General features: G+C 37.9%; 1 protein-coding gene across 5 annotated transcripts in view; it reads right to left on the reverse strand.

Moving 5' to 3' along the window:
• RTN4IP1 (reticulon 4 interacting protein 1) overlaps window positions 1-22,164 on the reverse strand; it is a 71,446-nt gene that overhangs the window by 46,558 nt on the left and 2,724 nt on the right. For all 5 annotated transcript variants that reach the window (XM_077162549.1, XM_077162547.1, XM_077162550.1 and 2 more), the window contains 3 exons: window positions 19,157-19,308; window positions 17,688-17,756; window positions 16,699-16,823 (listed from right to left, as the gene is read on the reverse strand). In XM_077162549.1, coding sequence (XP_077018664.1) covers window positions 16,699-16,823; window positions 17,688-17,756; window positions 19,157-19,282 — 320 coding nt within the window. In that variant the 5' untranslated portion in view covers window positions 19,283-19,308. The remainder of the gene's footprint in view (window positions 1-16,698; window positions 16,824-17,687; window positions 17,757-19,156; window positions 19,309-22,164) is intronic.

A 22,164-nucleotide genomic window follows, 5' to 3' on the forward strand; every position in this document is an offset into this window, starting at 1 on the left:
TGAGAGTCTCGGAGAGGCAAGTTTCCCAAGCCGCAGCGGCCGGCGCCCCTCTTCTGCGGGCGGCTTCCTGGACCGGCTACGAGTCTCGGATCAGAGGGCTACCCAAGCCGTGGTGGCCCTACCCCGCGGGCGGCTTCCTTGTCCGGTGGCAAATTCCCCAGGCCGCGGCGGCCGGTGACTGACGCCCCTCCCCCTCGGGCGACTTCCTGGTCCGGTGGCGAATTCCCCGGGCCCACTGCGGCCGGCGACTGACACCCCTCCAGGGAGAGGAGGGAATTTCCAACAGTGGCAGGGACTGGGTCCAACCAAACACCAATAGGGGAATTAAAAAAGGAGTCACAGGGTCCCCACAAGCCGCGGCGGCTGACGCCCCCACCACGCGTGGCCCCCCGAACCAACTGAGAGAATTGGATTGGAAATCCCCAGGCCACGGAGATCGGTGACCGGGGGGATCCCTTCCAAACACGTGAGACAAACGTGTGCCACAAGCGCCAACTACTGGGCAGGATAAGAAAAACCGAACCCAGAGATTTCACAGAAAAATATTACAACCTTGTTGGGTCCGACACCCAGGGAAATCTGACTAAATGCCCAGACTCCAGCAGCAGAAGATAACAGTCCACGCTCAGAAGATTGAGAATATGGCCCAGTCAAAGGAACAAACCAATAGTTCAAATGAGATACAAGAGCTGAGACAACTAATGCTGAATATACGAACAGAAATGGAAAACCTCTTCAAAAATGAAATCGATAAATTGAGGGAGGACATGAAGAAGACATGGGCTGAACAAAAAGAAGAAATAGAAAAACTGAAAAAACAAATCACAGAACATATGGAAGTGAACGATAAAGTAGAAACGATGGAAAAAAACAATGGATACATACAATGATAGATTTAAAGAGACAGAAGATAGAATTAGCGATTTGGAGGATGGAACATCTGAATTCCAAAAAGAAACAGAATCTATCAGGAAAAGAATGGAAAAATTTGAACAGGGTATCAGAGAACTCAAGGACAATATGAACCGCACAAATATACGTGTTGTGGGTGTCCCAGAAGGAGAAGAGAAGGGAAAAGGAGGAGAAAAACTAATGGAAGAAATTATCACTGAAAATTTCTCAACTCTTATGAAAGACCTAAAATTACAGATCCAAGAAGTGCAGCGCACCCCAAAGAGATCAGACCCAAATAGGCGTTCTCCAAGACACTTACTCGTTAGAATGTCAGAGCTCAAAGAGAAAGAGAGGATCTTGAAAGCAGCAAGAGAAAAACAATCCATCACATACAAGGGAAACCCAAAAAGACTATGTGTAGATTTCTCAGCAGAAACCATGGAAGCTAGAAGACAGTGGGATGATATATTTAAATTACTAAAAGAGAAAAACTGCCAACCAAGACTCCTATATCCAGCAAAATTATCCTTCAAAAATGAGGGAGAAATTAAAACATTCTCAGACAAAAAGTCACTGAGAGAATTTGTGACCAAGAGACCAGCTCTACAAGAAATACTAAAGGGAGCACTAGAGTCAGATACAAAAAGACAGAAGAGAGAGGTATGGAGAACAGTGTAGAAAGAAGGAAAATCAGATATGATATATATAATACAAAAGGCAAAATGGTAGAGGAAAATATTATCCAAACAGTAATAACACTAAATGTCAATGGACTGAATTCCCCAATCAAAAGACATAGATTGGCAGAATGGATTAAAAAACAGGATCCTTCTATATGCTGTCTACAGGAAACACATCTTACACCCAAAGATAAACATAGGTTGAAAGTGAAAGGTTGGGAAAAGATATTTCATGCAAATAACAACCAGAAAAGAGCAGGAGTGGTTATACTAATATGCAACAAATTAGACTTCAAATGCAAAACAGTTAAAAGAGACAAAGAAGGACACTATATACTAATAAAAGGAACAATTAAACAAGAACACATAACAATCATAAATATTTACGCACCGAACCAGAATGCCCCAAAATACGTGAGGAATACACTGCAAACACTGAAAAGGGAAATAGACTCATATACCATAATAGTTGGAGACTTCAATTCACCACTCTCATCAATGGACAGAACATCTAGACAGAGGATCAATAAAGAAATAGAGAATCTGAATATTACTATAAATGAGCTAGACTTAACAGACATTTATAGGACATTACATCCCACAACAGCAGGATACACCTTTTTCTCAAGTGCTCATGGATCATTCTCAAAGATAGACCATATGCTGGATCACAAAGCAAGTCTTAACAAATTTAAAAAGATTGAAATCATACACAACACTTTCTCGGATCATAAAGGAATGAAGTTGGAAATCAATAATAGGCGGAGTGCCAGAAAATTCACAAATACGTGGAGGCTCAACAACACACTCTTAAACAACTAGTGGGTCAAAGAAGAAATTGCTAGAGAAATTAGCAAATACCTCGAGGCGAATGAAAATGAAAACACAACATATCAAAACTTATGGGACGCAGCAAAGGCAGTGCTAAGAGGGAAATTTATTGCCCTAAATGCCTATATCAGAAAAGAAGAAAAGGCAAAAATGCAGGAATTAACTGTCCACTTGGAAGAACTGGAGAAAGAACAGCAAACTAATCCCAAAGCAAGCAAAAGGAAAGAAATAACAAAGATTAGAGCAGAAATAAATGAAATTGAAAACATGAAAACAACAGAGAAAATCAATAAGGCCAGAAGTTGGTTCTATGAGAAAATCAATAAGATTGATGGGCCCTTAGCAAGATTGACAAAAAGAAGAAGAGAGAGGATGCAAATAAATAAGATCAGAAATGGAAGAGGAGACATAACTACTCACCTCACAGAAATAAAGGAGGTAATAACAGGATACTATGAACAACTTTACGCTAATAAATACAACAATTTAGATGAAATGGACAGGTTCCTGGAAAGACATGAACAACCAACTTTGACTCAAGAAGACATAGATGACCTCAACAAACCAATCACAAGTAAAGAAATTGAATTAGTCATTCAGAAGCTTCCTAAAAAGAAAAGTCCAGGACCAGACGACTTCACATCTGAATTCTATCAAACATTCCAGAAAGAATTAGTACCAACTCTCCTCAAACTCTTCAAAAAAATCGAAGCGGAGGGAAAACTACCTAATTCATTCTATGAAGCCAACATCACCCTCATACCAAAATCAGGCAAAGATATTACAAAAAAAGAAAACTACAGGCCAATCTCTCTAATGAATGTAGATGTAAAAATCCTCAACAAAATTCTAGCAAATCGTATCCAACAACACATTAAAAGAATTATATATCATGACCAAGTAGGATTCATCCCAGGTATGCAAGGATGGTTCAACATAAGAAAATCAATTAATGTAATACACCATATCAACAAATCAAAGCAGAAAAATCACATGATCATCTCAATTGATGCAGAGAAGGCATTCGACAAGATTCAACATCCTTTCCTGTTGAAAACACTTCAAAAGATAGAAATACAAGGGAACTTCCTTAAAATGATAGAGGGAATATATGAAAAACCCACAGCTAACATCATCCTCAATGGGGAAAAATTGAAAACGTTCCCCCTAAGATCAGGAACAAGACAAGGATGTCCACTATCACCACTATTATTCAGCATTGTGTTGGAGGTTCTAGCCAGAGCAATTAGACAAGAAAAAGAAATACAAGGCATCAAAATTGGAAAGGAAGAAGTAAAACTATCACTGTTTGCAGATGATATGATACTATACATCGAAAACCCAGAAAAATCCACAACAAAACTACTAGAGCTAATAAATGAGTACAGCAAAGTAGCAGGTTAGAAGATCAACATTCAAAAATCTGTAGCATTTCTATACACTAGCAATGAACAAGCGGAGGGGGAAATCAAGAAACGAATCCCATTTACAATTGCAACTAAAAGAATAAAATACCTAGGAATAAATTTAACTAAAGAGACAAAAAAACTATATAAAGAAAACTACAAAAAACTGTTAAAAGAAATCACAGAAGACCTAAATAGATGGAAGGGTATACCGTGTTCATGGATTGGAAGACTAAATATAGTTAAGATGTCAATCCTACCTAAATTGATTTACAGATTCAATGCAATACCAATCAAAATCCCAACAACTTATTTTTCAGAAATAGAAAAACCAATAAGCAAATTTATCTGGAAGGGCAGGTTGCCCCGAATTGCTAAAAACATCTTGAGGAAAAAAAACGAAGCTGGAGGTTTCACGCTGCCTGACTTTAAGGCATATTATGAAGCCACAGTGGTCAAAACAGCATGGTATTGGCATAAAGATAGATATATCGACCAATGGAATCGAATAGAGTGCTCAGATATAGACCCTCTCATCTATGGACATTTGATCTTTGATAAGGCAGTCAAGCCAACTCACCTGGGACAGAACAGTCTCTTCAATAAATGGTGCCTAGAAAACTGGATATCCATAAGTAAAAGAATGAAAGAAGACCCGTATCTCACACCCTACACAAAAGTTAACTCAAAATGGATCAAAGATCTAAACATTAGGTCTAAGACCATAAAACAGTTAGAGGAAAATGTTGGGAGATATCTTACGAATCTTACAATTGGAGGCAGTTTTCTGGACCTTCAACCTAAAGCAAGAGCACTGAAGAAGGAAATAAATAAATGGGAACTCCTCAAAGTTAAACACTTTTTTTTTTTTTTTTTTAAAGGAAAGACAGAGAGAAGGAAGGAAGGATAGAAGGAAGGAAGGAAGGAAGAAAGGGAAACATCTTTAAACATTTTCTTGTTTTATTGTATTTTGTTTTTCCGTTTTTTGTTACATGGGCTGGGGCCGGGAATCGAACCGAGGTCCTCCGGCATAGCAAGCAAGCACTTTGCCCGCTGAGCCACCGCGGCCCGCCCCAAAGTTAAACACTTTTGTGCATCAAAGAACTTCATCAAGAAAGTAGAAAGACAGCCTACATAATGGGAAACAATATTTGGAAACGACATATCAGATAAAGGTCTAGTATCCAGAATTTATAAAGAGATTGTTCAACTCAACAACAAAAAGACAGCCAACCCAATTACAAAATGGGAAAAAGACTTGAATAGACACCTATCAGAAGAGGAAATACAAATGGCCAAAAGGCACATGAAGAGATGCTCAATGTCCCTGGCCATGAGAGAAATGCAAATCAAAACCACAATGAGATATCATCTCACACCCACCAGAATGGCCATTATCAACAAAACAGAAAATGACAAGTGCTGGAGAGGATGCGGTGAAAGAGGCACACTTATCCACTGTTGGTGGGAATGTCAAAGGGTGCAACCACTGTGGAAGGCAGTTTGGCAGTTCCTCAAAAAGCTGAATATAGAATTGCCATACGACCCAGCAATACCATTGCTGGGAATCTACTCAAAGGAATTAAGGGCAAAAACTCAAACGGACATTTGCACACCAATGTTTATAGCAGCGTTATTTACAATTGCAAAGAGATGGAAACAGCCAAACTGTCCATCAACAGACAAGTGGCTAAACAAACTGTGGTATATACATACGATGGAATATTATGCAGCTTTAAGACAGGATAAACTTATGAAGCATGTAATAACATGGATGGACTTAGAGAACATTATGCTGAGTGCGTTTAGCCAAAAACTAAAAGACAAATACTGTATGGTCCCAATGATGTGAATCGACATTCGAGAATAAACTTGGAATATGTCATTGGTAACAGAGTTCAGCAGGAGTTAGAAATAGGGTAAGATAATGTGTAATTGGAGTGATGGGATACAGACTGCGCAACAGGACTAGATACAAAAACTCAAAAATGGACGGCACAATAATACCTAATTGTAAAGTAATCATGTTAAAACACTGAATGAAGCTGCATCCGAGCTATAGGTTTTTGTTTTGTTTTGTTTTGTTTTTACTATTATTACTTTTATTTTTTTCTCTATATTAACATTCTATATCTTTTTCGATTGTGTTGCTAGTTCTTCTAAACCGATGCAAACGTACTAAGAAACGATGATCATGCATCTATGTGATGATGTTAAGAATTACTGATTGCATATGTAGAATGGTATGATTTCTAAATGTTGGGTTAATTTCTTTTTTTCTGTTAATTAATAAATAAAAAAAAAGAAACATGTGTCATATTACTTATTGGTTTACACAGATCAAGTGCCCAGGAAATACTCTTTATGCAAAATACTGTATAATTCAAAATTGCCAGGACTTTAAATTACATTCCTCTCTGACTTCCTAAACTACATACAGAGCTTCTTTTGAAGTCAGTGGGAATTGCCTAGAGGCAAATACAGAAAAAATTAGGAAAACAATAACTGTTACAGTACTTACATATTTTTAAACCTAAAATCTAATTTTCTCCATCATTTCTACTCAAATTTTGAATTCTCCCTAAATGTATTTCAGGGTACTAAAGCAATTTTGGCTTCTTTTCCATGACTGGGTTCACTTTTTATTTACCATTTCATTATCTAAGTCCTCTACAATCATATTTTTCAATATTTTACAATTTTATGAGGAGGATATCGACACCTCTACTGCCTTACAAATAAAAAATTTATGAAACACACTAAAAAACAGCAGGAGATCCAGAAGTAGGGAATCAATTTCAAGTTTCTATAGTCTGGTGTAAGCCCAGAGATCTCTGACTGCCAGGGCTGAGAAGCTTGAGACCTGGTGTGAGTCTCAACTCTCTAACTGAATCCCCTAGGCCTGAGATTTGTTATATATGAAATGATGGCAGAGATGTTCTCCAGGAGTCAATGAAAACAAAAAATCAGCGTTTTGAATCTAAATTAAGTGTATCAACATCTCTAACAGGGAAGTATATGACCATCATGACCTCCCTGCTCCGTACCACTTACTTGTGTGTGGGTGGGGGCCGGGGATCCACATCACAAGATTGGAGTGCTGTCTGTTAAATCCCAATGGCTCAGTATCAAAGAAGATTGAATATGGCAGAAATCATGGACTTTAAGAAACAGGGTGCTGAAAATGCAGTCTCAGTTTTCAATTTCATAGACTAATTTTAAATCTAAAGGGGAAAATGGGTAAAAAATAGCAAAGTATGTTCGATATGCTAAGTCTACCCCCTGAGTAAAAAACTTAGTCTGAATAAATGGAATAACAGAGTTACAAAAACAAATTAACCAAATATTTCTGTATGGCCTGGATTTTTATGCCCCTTCTTGCAAGCCTCTACAATTCATGTAGTCATTCCCCAATTCACAGAAGGGTTCATGTGTGAAGTTGTTGTTTGCAACTTTAAAGACATTTTCCCATGAAAATAAAGCTATTTATACATCTTGGCAAAGTGCCCAGGGCAGCCCTTTATAGTTTACTTAGCCCATAATGGACTAAGAACTTCATACACAATACAACAATGGTTCTGTGAGAAAAAGTATCCAGAATTTCAACAAGGGATACTGGGAATGTATCTTCCCCAAAGGGCTAGGCAGTAGGAACAGTTTCAAATCACTGGTTCCTCTGACTGGTGCAAGGATAGAGGAAAGGGACACATATGTAAGTAACTACAGGATGGAAGAGAGAAAGAAGTAGCATGGTCAGAGGAGTTAAGGAAGCTTACGCTTAGGGCCCCTCACACAAGCCCCTGAGAGGAGTATTTTAGTTTTCCAGCTGTAACCGAGAAATCAGGAATTAAAGGATGATTTTCATTACTGAATCATTATACATGTTTGCTTTCTGGTATACTGGAATAGACAGAGGGAAATTCCTGAAATCTCTAAATTGTAGTCCAGCTGCCTTGATCTGAGATAATGACTGTAATGCTTTTATCTTCTGCCCCTGTGATTCTAAAAAACTTGTGACTAACCTTCATTTGTACCTAGTTATCCAGTTTTTTCAACTTTAGAGTCTTGTAATCACCACAGATAGCCCCAGTGCTTGGTAACGAAGGGTCTTGGGTCTACCCGACGTAACCCACCCCAAGTCCAAAATTATCTTGATGACCGAGACTGGATCTAAACAAAGTGGGCCCACTGGACATGCACAGTAGCTTAGACTTTAACCTACAAGTCACCTATACCTCATTCCACCATTTCCTTACACATGTTCTGTGAGTAAGCATGTAATCGATCTGCGCATGCTCAATAATCAGATCATCTCTAATTACACTATCTGGAGCCACTGTGCTTATTTTCCTAAATCCTGCCCATCTTTTCTCTAGTAAAACTATCCGAATTACTGCATTCAGGGAGATAGATTTTCGGCTGCTAGGCCATCTGCTCTCCTGCTACACACCTAATAATAAACTCTTTCTCTCTTTGAAACCCGGGTGTCTCAGGAATTGGTTATTGAGCATGTCAGGCAAAAGAATCCACAGACTTTGTCTGTAACACAGCTGCTGAAACAAATACCATACAATGGGTTGGTTTAACAATAGGAATTTATTGGCTCAACAGTTTCAGAGGCTAGAAGGTTATCTTTCTCCCAGGATGGTATTTTTTGGCTAGCCAACAATCTTTGGGGTTCCTTGGCTCTTCTGTCTTATGGCAGTGCACATGGTGGAGTTTTCTCCTTTTTCTTCTGGTTCTATTGACTTCCAGCTTCTGGCTGCTCCCTGTGGCTTCTTTTTGTGTCCAATTTCCTTTGCTTATAAGGATTTCAGCCATTTTGGAGTAAGGTTCACACTCATTCAATTTGGGCACATCTTAATTAATAATATTTTCAAAGGTGCTGTTTACATCTAAAGGACAGGGGTTGAGACCTGAACATGCCTTACATGGGGAACGTGATTCAATCCCCAAGAAGAAGCACTAGTAATATACTGCAATGACATGTGTTTTTGTAAAGTTTCAAACATAAGATATGCTAACACAATCAAAATTGATGTCTCTTTCCACTCCTATACTCCCTTCATCATGTTTCCCCTCTTGTCAGGTGGCACTAGTTTCAGCTAAAGGGAAGTAATTTTTTTGTTTTTTAAATTAGAGAAGTTGCAGGTTTATATAAAACTATGCAGAAAATACAGAGTTCTCATATACCCACCCTGCTATCCACACCAGGGAAGTAAATCTGGATATATGTTTGCTATGGATTTAATGGGAAATATATGTGTGATTCATAGTCACTTCTGCACAGGTAAGCTATCACTAGCTATCTCAGTTTAAGAATGTCTTCCAGGAATATACCTACCTTCCATTAAATCAATTCATACAGACATCATGATACAAAGCTCAGAAATTTTATTAAGATAAGACTGAGAATCACAGGCACCCAACACTGGAATATATGGGTGGTAAAGGAGAAACAAGGTTTGAAATGAGCCAGAAACCAGTCTGTGGAAATTCTTTCAATCAAAAGACATGTAAAAACTTACACCATTATAAGAAAGACATTAATAGCAAACATGTTAATGAAGGTTGTCAATTAAATGTAATCAAATTTTAAGCTTATTCACTGCACAAGAAAACTTGAAATCCCTTAAAGTTTTACAGCTCATAAATGAAACTTGGAATACATTTTCTCAATTCTATAACAATCCTAAATTTTTACATGACATATACAATAAGTTGTGAAATAGAAGATCAGGGAGCAACATACGGAAACAATGTCAGGTTTTGGCTTAGGGTAATTCATAATGAACTGATATTAAGATATAAGAGAAAGAGCTGGGGTGGTAGTCAGTGGGTCTTGCTTTGTACATACTGAGTTTTAAGTACAAAGAGGATCTAATTGAAACTCAGGAGAAAGGTCAGGGCTAGAACTACAGATCTGGACAGTACCAAAATATAAGAAGCTGGAAGTAGATAAGATAGCCCTGGGAGATAAAAGAGGAATGAAGGGGGTGAAACACTGGGAAAACAGCAACATTTAAAGATCTGGAAGAAGAGGTGAATGTGAATATGACCAAAGGTCAAAAAGGCAAGAGGAAAACAAAAGGCACCTAGTGTCCCTGAAACCATGGAAAAAGTGAGTATTAAGAAAGAGGGGGTGGTCAACAGGGCCAGATATTTCAGAGGTGAAAGAAAATAAGAACTGAAAAGCAGCACTGGGTTTGGCAACTTAGTGAACTATGAGCCTGGTGAAAGCAAGTCTGGTTAAAGCTAGATCACAGTGAATTAAAAAGTAAATGACTCTTTAAACTTCAAACAATACTTACCCTAGTCACCTAGAAAAGTAATCCGTGAAATACAAATTGCCAGGAAAGTCTTCTACTGTTCCTTTAACTAAGCCCTCACGGGGCTCCCAGGAGAACAGGCCCAGGAGTGGCTGATGAGATTTCATTTGCACCACACTGGCCAGGCCAGAGCCTCCACCCACACTCTCCTTTTCTTTCCAACCCCATAATTTCTTTATGCAAGATAACCGCAGGGGTTTCTTTCTTCTTCCCCTTACACCACTCAACTAGACAACCTAGTCAGGTACAAATAAAAACCCTAAATCCACAGGGACTAGGAGGGAGAAGGAGTGGGGAGAAACAACTAGGTGGTGGGGTGAAGAATGGGCAGTAAAAGGCATTTAAAAGAAGAAAGTTGTCATAACGAATGGGCAGTCATTTTAATTTCAATATAAACTATATTTGGCTGGCAGGGGGCGGGGGGGGGTATAAATCCAATGATTTTGTTTCAGCCTCTAATTTTATAAGCAGAATTAACTAGACCTATAATTTACACTTATATGACAAGATGGTACTGTGATAAAATGTAATCTTAAAAGACAAAAAGCATTCCTAAATTCAGTGAAATGGATGTAGAGTTCACACTATTTTAAAGTGAAAATTATTTAGTGGAGGATGAATGGTTCAGCTTCTAACACTTTCTAATACTTACATCAAACAGAGTGAAGTACAACTTTCCCAGCAAGAGGTGAATTGTAGGTGGAGCATGAATTCAAGTACATCATGACACTACCAATAAATACAACCATCAGATCATACTGTACTTTATATAATATCAGGTGTAACAACTTTTAAAAAACAGTTCTATTAACCTTTTTCTTTTGGGGGTGGGGGTGCATGGACCGAGAATCAAACCAGGATCTCCCACATAGCAGGTAAGAATTCAACCACTGAACTACCTATACACCCTCTAGTAATCTTGAGAGCCCTAAATTATCCATGTGTTCCCACTGAATAAATCAGCAGGAAACTAGGGATGGGGGAAATAACAAGGAAATAATTTCACTTGACAGTTTCTAGGATATCAACATGTGGGTAAAATGACAGATATCAAAACCTCAAGATTTTGATCAATGATGCTCTGTTGCTACAGAAATATTCTATAACAAAGATGGAAAAAGTAAACACCCCCAAATCCTTAGAAAGCTTTGTTTTAATTTAAAAAACCTGTTTGATGTAAAGAAATCCTATAACAATCTTCCACAGTACTGACAAGTGTTTTTGTTATTTATTTTCCCTTCTATTAATGGTTACAAAAGCAGACTGTCAGTTCTTGATAAATACTGACATGTTTTCTGCAGATTAAAGCATGCTCTAATACCAATTACTAACAGAAAAAGATTAATTATTGCTTTGAGAAGCCAAAATAAGCTCCACCAATCACAATGAATAGTCAAATTTAGACACATGACACAAGTCACTTTGAACACTGGAACTTCTGAATTTAAGTATAAATCCAATTATAATAATTTATCCATTTAAAAGTATATTAAACTGCTGATGACATCTCATGTGATTCTCACAAGTAAGCAGCTGGAGAACTAAGCAGTCCCTACGACCCCTAGGTAGTAATTTCTGGAAAATGCCAAGTCAGAGAACACCAAGAGCTGAAGCTCACACAACAGTTCAGTACTGATGCATTCTGCAGGTCATTACGTACATGAGAATGTGGGGGAAGTCAGTGAGGTGACCTAGGAAGTCTCTTTATAATGTATTTCACCCAGTTTAACATGTGGCTAAACCAATCAACAAGCCCAACTTAATTCATAATTGTTTTATAATTATAGAACTTTCCACTCCTCAAAACACTCCTCAAAACCGACACTGTCCTGTACTCAGCCACAAGACAGTCAAGAGCATGTGTGTGGTTGCCTGGTTAGTGGCCAAGTGGAGAGCAGGATCCAGGACGGCTAAAACAGAAGATAACAGTACTGAAGAAGCACCCACAAAGCCAACAACAAACTGGGGCACACACCTATGCCCTATGCCAGTTCTTTGTCTCTAGATGGCTTTCCACAATATATGGAGAAACACATGTTGGGTGGAGAGACCCCAGTGTAGCAACAGGAGGGAGAGCGCTCTAACCAGAGTGCAAATTCAGTCAAGAGGAACAGGCAGTTGAATGTCTTTAAGGGAAAAAAAAGGAAAATAAACAAATAAAATAGCAATTGACCTTGCAGAGCCTAAAGTCATAATAAAGGGTCTAAAAATTTTTAATACAATTTTTGCAAGGTTATTAACTAAGACAAACTATTAGGGAAATCTATGTGGTCAACCTAATTTAAACAGGTGTTGTATCAAAATGGTAACTTCAAGAAAGATAAGCCTCATGTAATTCTGTATAGCTTAATGTAATACTCGGATACATCCCAGAGTATTAAGCAGATAATTAAAAGTATTGGCAAGGGGCGCACGGTTAGTTCAGTGGTAGAATTCTCACCTGCCATGAGAGAGACCCAGGTTAGATTCCTGGCCCATGCACTTCCCAAAACAAACAAGCAAGCAAACAAACAAAAAAACAAACAAACAAAAACTCACTAAACAGTGCTGCAAAAAGGGGAAGCTCACGTGGAAAAAGAATGAAATGTGGCCCCACCATATAGCATACAAAAAATATATATATTGGCAAAGTCCCTTGAGGGATGGGAAAAAATATGAAACTATTAGGTTTTAGCACTGTGGAAGCCCTGATACTGAGTCAAATATCTGGGACTCCCAAATCAATAGCCCAAGCCCCTGATTTTTTTTTAATTCAGATACCTTCATGCACCATACAATCCATCCAAAGTATACAGTTAATAGCTCACAATATCATCACATAGTTATATTTTATCATTATGATCATTTTTAGAACTTGTGCATCACTCCAGAAAAAGAAATAAAAAGACAAAAGAAAAAATCCATTGGTACAATAAGTTTTTGAATCTGTAATGTACCCCAGAAAAGCCAAATTCCTTAATCCTCATTCAGTATTGCTGGGTTGGATCTTTTTGGTTGTTTCCACGGAGAAGTGACCCACCCAACTGTGGGTGGTGATTTCTGATTAGATGGTTTCCACGGAGATGTGTCTCTACCTATTACAAAGAGGGGTTGCTTGCTGGAGCCCTTTAGGAGGGAATCATTTTGGAGAGAGCAAACAGAGCAGAGGGAGCCACACAGCCAGAGATCTCTGGAGATACAGAAAGCGAACACCCCCAGGGAATTCTTATGAACGGAGAAAGCCAGGAGAGAAAGCTAGCAGACGTCTCCACGCGCCTTTCCAGCTGACAGAGGTGTTCTGGACCCATTGGTCTTTCTTGAATCAAGGTATCTTTCCCTGGATCCCTTAGTTTGGATGTTTCCATGGCCTTAGTACTCTAAACTTGTAGTTTAATAAATTTTCCTTTTTAAAAGCCATTCCATTTCCGTTGTACTGCATTTAGTTTTACAAACTAAAACACCCATACATCCTATACCCCTTACCCCTCACTCTCACTGATCACTAGTACTGCAACCTACCCAATATTTTTTAAATTCCTTATCCCCCCATTTTTATTTTTTCTTTTACTTATCTGTTCATACCCTAGATAAAGGGAGCAACAGACACAAGATTTTCACAATCACACGATTATTGTAAAAGCCAGTTATATAATTGTCTTCAAGAATCAAGGCTACTGGAATACAGTTCAACAGTTTCAGGTACTTCCCTCTAGCCACTCCAATATACCACAAGCTAAAAAGGGATTTCTATATAATGCATTATGAATAACCTCTAGGATAACATCTTGACTCTGTTTGAAATCTCTTAGCCACTGAAACTTTATTTTGTCTCATTTCTCTCACCCCCCTTTTGTCAAGAAAGTTTTCTCAATCCCATGATGCCAGGTCCTGGGAGTCCTGTCCTACACTGCCAGGGAGATTTACATCCCTGGGAGTCATGTCCCATATAGGGAGGAGGGCAGTGGGTTCAACTGCCAAGTTGGCTTGGAGACAGAGGCCACATCTGAGCAAGAAAAGAGGTTCTCTGGGGGTGACTCTTTAGACATAATTATAAGTAGGCTTAGCTTCTCCTTTGCAGGAATAAGTTTCACAGGAGGAAGCACCAAGGCTCAGCCTATTGCATTAGTTGTCCTCACTGCTTACAATATCAGGAATTCCCCAAATAAGGAAGTTTAATATTTCCTCCTTTTCCCCCAGTCTCCCAAGGGGATTTTCAAGACCTTCATCTTGAGGCTTGCTCTTGAAGCCTATTTCTGTAGTGGAGAAGCTAAGTTTACCTATAGTTATGCCTAAGAGTTGCTTCCAGAGAGCCTCTTTTGTTGCTCTGATGTGGCTTCTCTCTCGCTAAGCCCAACTCTGCAAGTAAAACCACTGCCCTCCCCCCTCCATGGGGCATGACATCCAGGGGCGAAAGTCTCCCTGGCAACATGGGACATGATTCATGGGATAAGCCTGGCCCTGGCACCATGGTATCAACATCACCTTCCTGACCAAAAGGGGGAAAAGAAACACATAAGGCCAGTGGTTGAGAGAGTTCAAATAGAGTGGACAGGACATTCTGGAGGCTATTCTTACAGTAGCTTCAGCTAGACACTGCTAATTACCAAGGTTTGCCAACCCCCAACTATGATAGTTAGGTTTAGGTGTCAACATGGCCAGTGATGATGCCCTGTTGTCGGCTGGGGGAGTGCCTTCCACAATGAGTGACATTTAATTTAATTAGCTGGGGGCTTAAATGAGAGAGGTCTGAAGAGAGCTCAGCAGCTCTGCATCCCTCATCTCAGCATTCATAACTCATTCGCAGATGTTTGGAGATGCAGAAAAGAATAACCCCAGGAAAAGCTGTTTGAACCCAAACACCAGGATGGAAGCCCAGTAGACATCCATTGTGTGCCTTCCCATATGACAGAGAACTATAAATTTGTAACTAAATAAATCCCCTTATTAAAAGCCAATCCATCTCTGGTGTGTTGCATTCTGGGGGCTTTAGGAACTGAAACAGCAAACCATTCTTATTAACTCTAAAGATAATGCAGGGTGTTAACTGAGACTCTACAAAAGTTTCAAGCAGTAAGATTATTTTCCATAAACCTACAATGTCCAGATGGGTTCCTAGGCCAGATAAGTCCTAAAGTCCAGAGAGGTCAGCCTCTCCAAGAACATCAACTAGTTTCACCCCCTCACCCATATTATCAACACCCCTTTCCACATGAAAAAGCTAGAATGGGCATAACCCAAAAAACCCTAAAGACTGGGAGAAGGATCAAAGGAGAAGGAGAAGTTATACGCCTCAAAAGCTTGAAAAAAGGAACAGGGCTGACATTAGAATAAGCATTTGCCTTGACTTTGACAATAAAACAGTAACACCTCATTAGATGAACAGCCTTCACACTGCTTTCAGAAATTAAACATTCATTAAATTTAACAGTCTATTACAAAACACACTAAATATAAAGGTTTCATACACAGGGATACAGAATTACAAAAGCTTTATTTTTATCTACACATTCCTTAGTAACAAAAAACTGAGTTATTTGGATTTATCAAAATCTGACCAGTTTTCTCCATTATAATCATTAAATGTACCTAGTTTTTCCACTCAAACACAAAATCATAATTTTCTCCATGTCAACTTTCTAAAATACAAAGAACAATATATCATTACTACTAATAGCAGCCCCAGTTATTGAGTACCTTTCATGTGCCACAACATATGCCACACTTTTTTTTTTGTATGCTATATGGTGGGATCACATTTCAATCTTTTTCCATGTGAGTATCCTGTTATTGCAGAATCATTTGTTGAATTTTTTTGTTGGTTTCGTAGTTTGTAAAGTGCATGGGCTGGGAATCGAACCCGGGTCTCCCACATGGCAGGCGAGAATTCTACCACTGAACTACTCTCACACCCACGTGCCACAAGGTTTATATGTAGTATCTCATTTAATCTTTAAACCAAAACTCATAAAAGAGAAGTGATGCACTGGGACATACAGCTAGTAAGTGGCAGAATTTGGATACGAAGTCAATTACATGTAAGATATTTCTACTCACTATATATTGTTGAATACACAAAAATACATTTAAGTTTCTGACAAATCATAATTGACCTAAAGAACTGACTCTAAAAGAACTAAAGGACATTAATCAGTGTTTTGGAGTCCCTTTATATCTGTTTCTTTTGTAAAAATCTACAGGTGTGAGCAACTCCCAGTAGGAGTAGGAAAGAAATACCTGTGTATTGATTTCAGAAATTCTATGGAATCATCCCTAACCCATTTATGAATCTGGTAAAAGTTATGGATCTTCATCCCAGAGATTCACAAAATTTTACATTATTTTAGAAGGTTTGGACTCCTGACGCCCATCTCCACATCTCAGTTTAAAAATCCCCATTTGATTAGGCCAAGAATCAACAGAATGAGACCAAGAAAGTACGAGGTAACACAAAGAGTTCTTAGGAAATGGTTTCGAATATTAGCATAACTCTGCTAATGTACAGGATCCCAATATTAATGTTTCTGACAAATCAACTGCAAAGATTTTACAGAAGGAAGGGAAGACTCCATTAACACTTACCGTTTTCCAGTGCAATTCTTGTCATTCAGGCCTCCAACCTTGCTTAAGGCAGACCAGGCTGTGAGAGCCACATATGGCAAAGAGGCAGCCTGAGTATGAGTGAGTGATTTGGGCTTGTGAGAGACCTAGGTTTGAAGACAAGTCAAAAGTAAGCAATGACTTATAAACCTATGACCAAATTAAGTACATTTACCTTCATAGGAACCCAACAACTTTCTCAAATAGGCCTATAAAATTCTTCAAGGTTCAGTGTTTAATGCGTACCATACTCCAAGATTATCCCAAAGGAATCTTCTTCAAATGGTTCAACTTGCCACACAAAGGTTCAGTAATATTTTGTAGGCTGCATTACCAAATACAAGTTACTAAGCTGCTTTATTCTTTATAAAAAGACCACAGTCAATAACTCCACTAGTCCTAACTATACCCAGAAAAAATTCCAAATAAAACTTGAACCTTCTTAAACACATTCTAATTTATTTTTAACACCAGCTGTTTCCTTTATTCCCATTTACTGGAAGGTAATTTTTCCAGGCTTTCTCTAATCACAGTAACACTCCTTTCTCCCTTCCTGCCCTCCTTCTATCCTAAATGTTAACTCCTTTTTCTTAGTTCAAACAGTCACGCCGCCTGATTTCAAAGTTATTCAGAACTTGACACATCCATGTCTCTGCTGCAGATTAATTCTTACTCGCCATTTGGCATATCTGGTTTCAACTATTTATACTGAGTAAAACCAAGAAACAGTGAAGTTTCTAGATCTCTCTCTAAATCCCTGTTCCAAGACACAAAGATAACCAAAGTGGCAACATTATTAAATGACAAATACTCTTCTAATCTTTCAAAAATTCCTGTTCTCTATCTCAGCTCTTTCAAATCTGTCCATAAAACATGAACTTAATCTGAAAAATAGCCAATTACATCAGAGATATTTTTTAGTTTTTGTTTATATTTTCTAATAGTATATTAGCATAAAATTGGTGAGTTACCTCATTTCCACTGACTACAACAAACTCTGAGAAAGTGCCTTGTTTCCATGGAGGAACTGCAGCCCAGACCTGAAACACACATGTAGAACTTCATTAGAAACTCAGGTATTATCTTTTAACCAAAACTAAGGATGATACTAAACACATACTCCACCCTTGTGGGAAAAAGGCACAAGTCAGCAAAAATATACACAGCAAAAGTTATTTTCACATCACCTAGTTGTACTACTTAGTGTTATTCTAGATTTGTCAAGTCAAACCATGTTGGCAGCAGATGCCAGTGTATTCTGCTGCATTTTCTGACTAAACAGTCTCTGAGTGTGAATCCTGGCTCTACAGTTTATTAGCTTTGGGTCCTCTCTATAACTTGGCATGTTCATCTGTGAAATGGGCCTAAGTATACCTACTTCATAGGGATTAAACAAGTTCTTTTATGAAGTTAGAAATGTAGTGCTGGTTTTAAAAGGATTATATGCCCTAGAAAAGCCATGTTTTAATCCTAATCCAGTATCTTACATTATTGAATAGGTAGGTTAGAATCTTTTGATTGGGTTGTCTCCATGGAGGTATGACACACTCAATTGTGGGTATTAAGCTTTTATTAGATGGAGATGTGACTCCACCCATTCCAGGTGGGTCTTGATTAGTTTACTGGAATCCTTTGAAAGAAGAAGCATTTTGGAGAAAGCTTGAAAACCCAAGTTAATGCAATAAGCATACAAAAATAGAATGAGATCCAGCAGAGCCACGAGAACCACAAGACTCACTCAGCTGGAGAACTATGGAGATGAAGAAGGAAAATGCCCCTGGGGAGAGCTTCATAAAACAAGAATCTTGGAGAGGAAGCTAGCAGATGTCACCATGTGCCTTTCCAGTTGAGAGAGAAACCTTGAATGTCATGGGTCTTCTTGAACCAAGGTATCTTTCCCTGGATGCCTTAAATTGGACATTTCTATAGGCTCGCTTTAATATTGAGCATTTCCATGGCCATAGAGCTATAAACTAGCAACTTACTAAATTCCCCCTTTTAAAAAGCCATTTCATTTGTGGTTATCGCATTCCAGCAGCTAGCAAACCAAAACAAGTGTTAAATATTATTATAAGATTTTTTGGTGAAAAAGTTCAAAATGACAAGTGATTTTACCAAACTTAAGCTTTTAAAACCTTGGAACCCATTAGGTGTAAACTGTCATTTAAAGGTTCTTTGAAAGAAAAAAAATAGTCCCGATCTTACATGTTTTAAAGTTTTGCAGTTTTTAAGCAGTATTAGAAAACCCAAGTACTGTCAAGCTATTTTGGAACTGTTTGTGGAAAACATTATAACAGAATCAAGAAAGTGAAGGTTCCAGCCAAAACTCAGCACATTTGTTTAAAAGAAGTAAAAAGGTCAATGGTATAGAACATACTTCCAAAAGAAGTTGAATGAAATTTCCACATTTAGAAAAGGAGCAGTGCATTTCACAACTCACCTCATCTCCAGGTTTGAAGTACTTCACATCAAGTCCACATTCCATTACCACCCCAGACACATCTCGACCCAGAGTCAGAGGAAATTCTTCTCCTTTGATTTTAATATGCAAAGGATCACGCTTCATATTTAAAGCTGTAGCTCCATAACCACCTATAAAATACAATTTATTGGTTTCTTCCTAAAGTAAGAATTGAATTATTTTAAAACTACAGAATTATAGGCCTGGAACAATTCTAGATCCTTAAAATCTAGATAATAAATAATCAGCTGTATCATTGTTTACCATCACACAGGAAAGCATAAAACAATGAAAGTTGAGCCCTCCAAAGAAAACTACTTGGAAAGTTATAATCACTTACTAAACCAGAGCTATCATTGCTCAAAATGTTTTAGAAAATCCAATTTTGAAACTGTCCTCAGATTTTTTAGCATTTCTTCTTTAATATGAAGGAATACTTTCTATTTCCTTTTACTTTGTTTTTTAATCTGGTTCTTTTAATATGTTAATTCATCATTCACTAATTTTTTAAACAACCACGTCATTTGACGCCAAACCCAGTGAAGATGATAAATGTTAAGCTGCTTGAAGTTAATATGCAAGCAAATACGTCAAAAACATTTGATACTGACACTGGTCATTGGTAATGGTCCTAATTCTCCAACCCAAAATATTTCTAGAATAACATCTTCAGAATAAATAAGTGTATAGATTCTTAAGCATAAAAAAGATACTTGATTGCATCTGTTCTGATAAATTAAATAATATTAATTACTTTTTTATATATATTTTTAAAAAGATATTCATATCTTCTAATCACAACTGTTTTTGTTAAAAAAAATTGGCTACTTTATCTACAATAGTACAAAATAGTTCATTACAAAGCTTCATCATATAATTGGACAGTTCCAAAACACAAAGTTATCTCCTCTGTTTAAATTTTTTCTGAGGTTCCTTATCACTTAGAAGAGCATTTGTGGTATGTGAGGCTCTCCAAGATAGGGACCAGCTCACCTCTCCAGTCTCATGCACCACTCCCTGCCCCACCCTATGCTCAGGGACTACTAAATCACCCTGTAAATCCTACCTTGTCCCTCCACCCACTCCCAGGGGCAATACAACATTAGATATTCAGATTGAGGAGTAACCAGCATAACAGATTAAAAAGGTTTTAGCTAGAGAAGTAAGAGGTGTACTGAAAGATAAGTGAAGAAGTTCATTGAAAAGAGTCAAATACTGCTGATGAGGAAGTTTTTCAAGAAGGTTAAAAGTTGGTAATAAGTTAAAAAAAAAAAAAAAAGATCAGATTCAATAACATAGAAGTCTTAGGTGATTGTGAAAGGAGCCATTGCTGCGGAGTGGTGTGTTTGAGAAAATAAGAAAAGAACTGGAGACTTAATCTGAAAAAATGAAAAGGTTCAACTCTTTCAAATATTTTGCTATAAAGCGGGCAGAGACATGGATACATGGAGCAATAGTTGAAAGGAGGCAAGTACATGGAGAGGGCTTTTTTTTGCTTTCTTTTTAAGAAGGGAGAAGTCAAAACCTCTTTGCTGATGGGAATGATCTAATATAAAGGAAAAGACTGATGATGCAAGAAAGAATTGCTACAACAATGTTCCTGAGTAGCTTAGAGGGGATGTGATCTAATGCATAAAGTAGAGGGTTGGCCTTAGACACTCAATCCACTCAATTGCCGGGCGTGGGGAGGAAGGTAGAGGATATGGGGAGAAATGTTGACAGGTGGGCAGCTTACAGAGGTTGCTTTTCTTAGAAAAAAAAAATCAAAACACATGGGAGAAGGTGCTTGAAATTGTTCCAGAAAATCTAAGCTGATGGTCATTATGCCAACATTACACATTTCCCATCCAACTAGTTTGGAGTGTACTCCATCAGGGAAAAAAGAAAACAAAAATCTCACATGTAATGTAAAAGTCACATTTCACTTTTCCTGTCTTATACACCTTTTCCACAACTAAAACATAATTAAACCATTATTCACTGAAATTCCTGTGTGTTTGAGCAACCGAGGTGGGCATTTAGCCACATCAAATTTTAGTAGTTATTTCGGAGCTGCAAAAAGGGTTCAGTCCTCTCCGAAGTACACAGCCAGCAGCTCAAGTCTATTCAAACAGTGTTTCTGGTCACCCTGGAATGGTAATGTGTCAACTGAGTAGGCCAACTCAGTACTATCTAAAACAGGTCAAAATCCAGAATGTGGCTGGTAGGTAGTAACTGAAACTGCTTGATGACACAAAAAAATGGGAGCCCTTAGAAGCCTCATGCCATTCAAAGAGGTTGCCAGTGGTACTGAGTGATATGGAAATCTAATGTATAATCAGATTATAGACATAATTAAAGACTTAATTCCATCTATAGAAATAAACTGTTGGCATGATACTGTTGGCTGTACTTTTCCCCCCTAGTTTTAAGACTATTCATTTCTTTAGCCATTCCTATAACTTATTATTTTATGCCCAATAGTATGGCCATCTCTAAGGAAAAAAACCTGTCTTCATGTTACAAAATAAAGCAGACCAAAAAATAGTAATAATAAGGCAGACATATCTTTTGCTTTTTTATCAAAGGAAATTAACTGCTCCTATAGTTTACAATGTTCTATTAATTCCTTTCCCTCCTCAACCTACTATTTTAGATACTTTATATAACACCAAACCTCAAAAAAGAAGCCACGGGCAGGCAAGAAATAAAAAAGGATAGCTTGCAAATATTAACACCCAGCCAAGTCATAAAAACCTGCAATATCTCAAGAATATCATATAGATAAAATATATACAGTATTATACTATTAAGTAACAGCCAAAAAAGTCCAGAGGGAGCGATTTCACTGAGATTAAAACCTACAAATTGTGCATTCAAAGGAATGAAAAATTAACACATCTAAATGAAGACAAAATATAAAATTACTCATAGACAAAATACTACTCACTGAAGCTTGTAATGTTAAGTCAGAAGCAAAACATAAAATGAACTACAAATAACTGAAT

The sequence above is a fragment of the Tamandua tetradactyla genome, chromosome 5, assembly GCF_023851605.1.
Source record: "Tamandua tetradactyla isolate mTamTet1 chromosome 5, mTamTet1.pri, whole genome shotgun sequence".
NCBI lineage: Eukaryota > Metazoa > Chordata > Mammalia > Pilosa > Myrmecophagidae > Tamandua > Tamandua tetradactyla.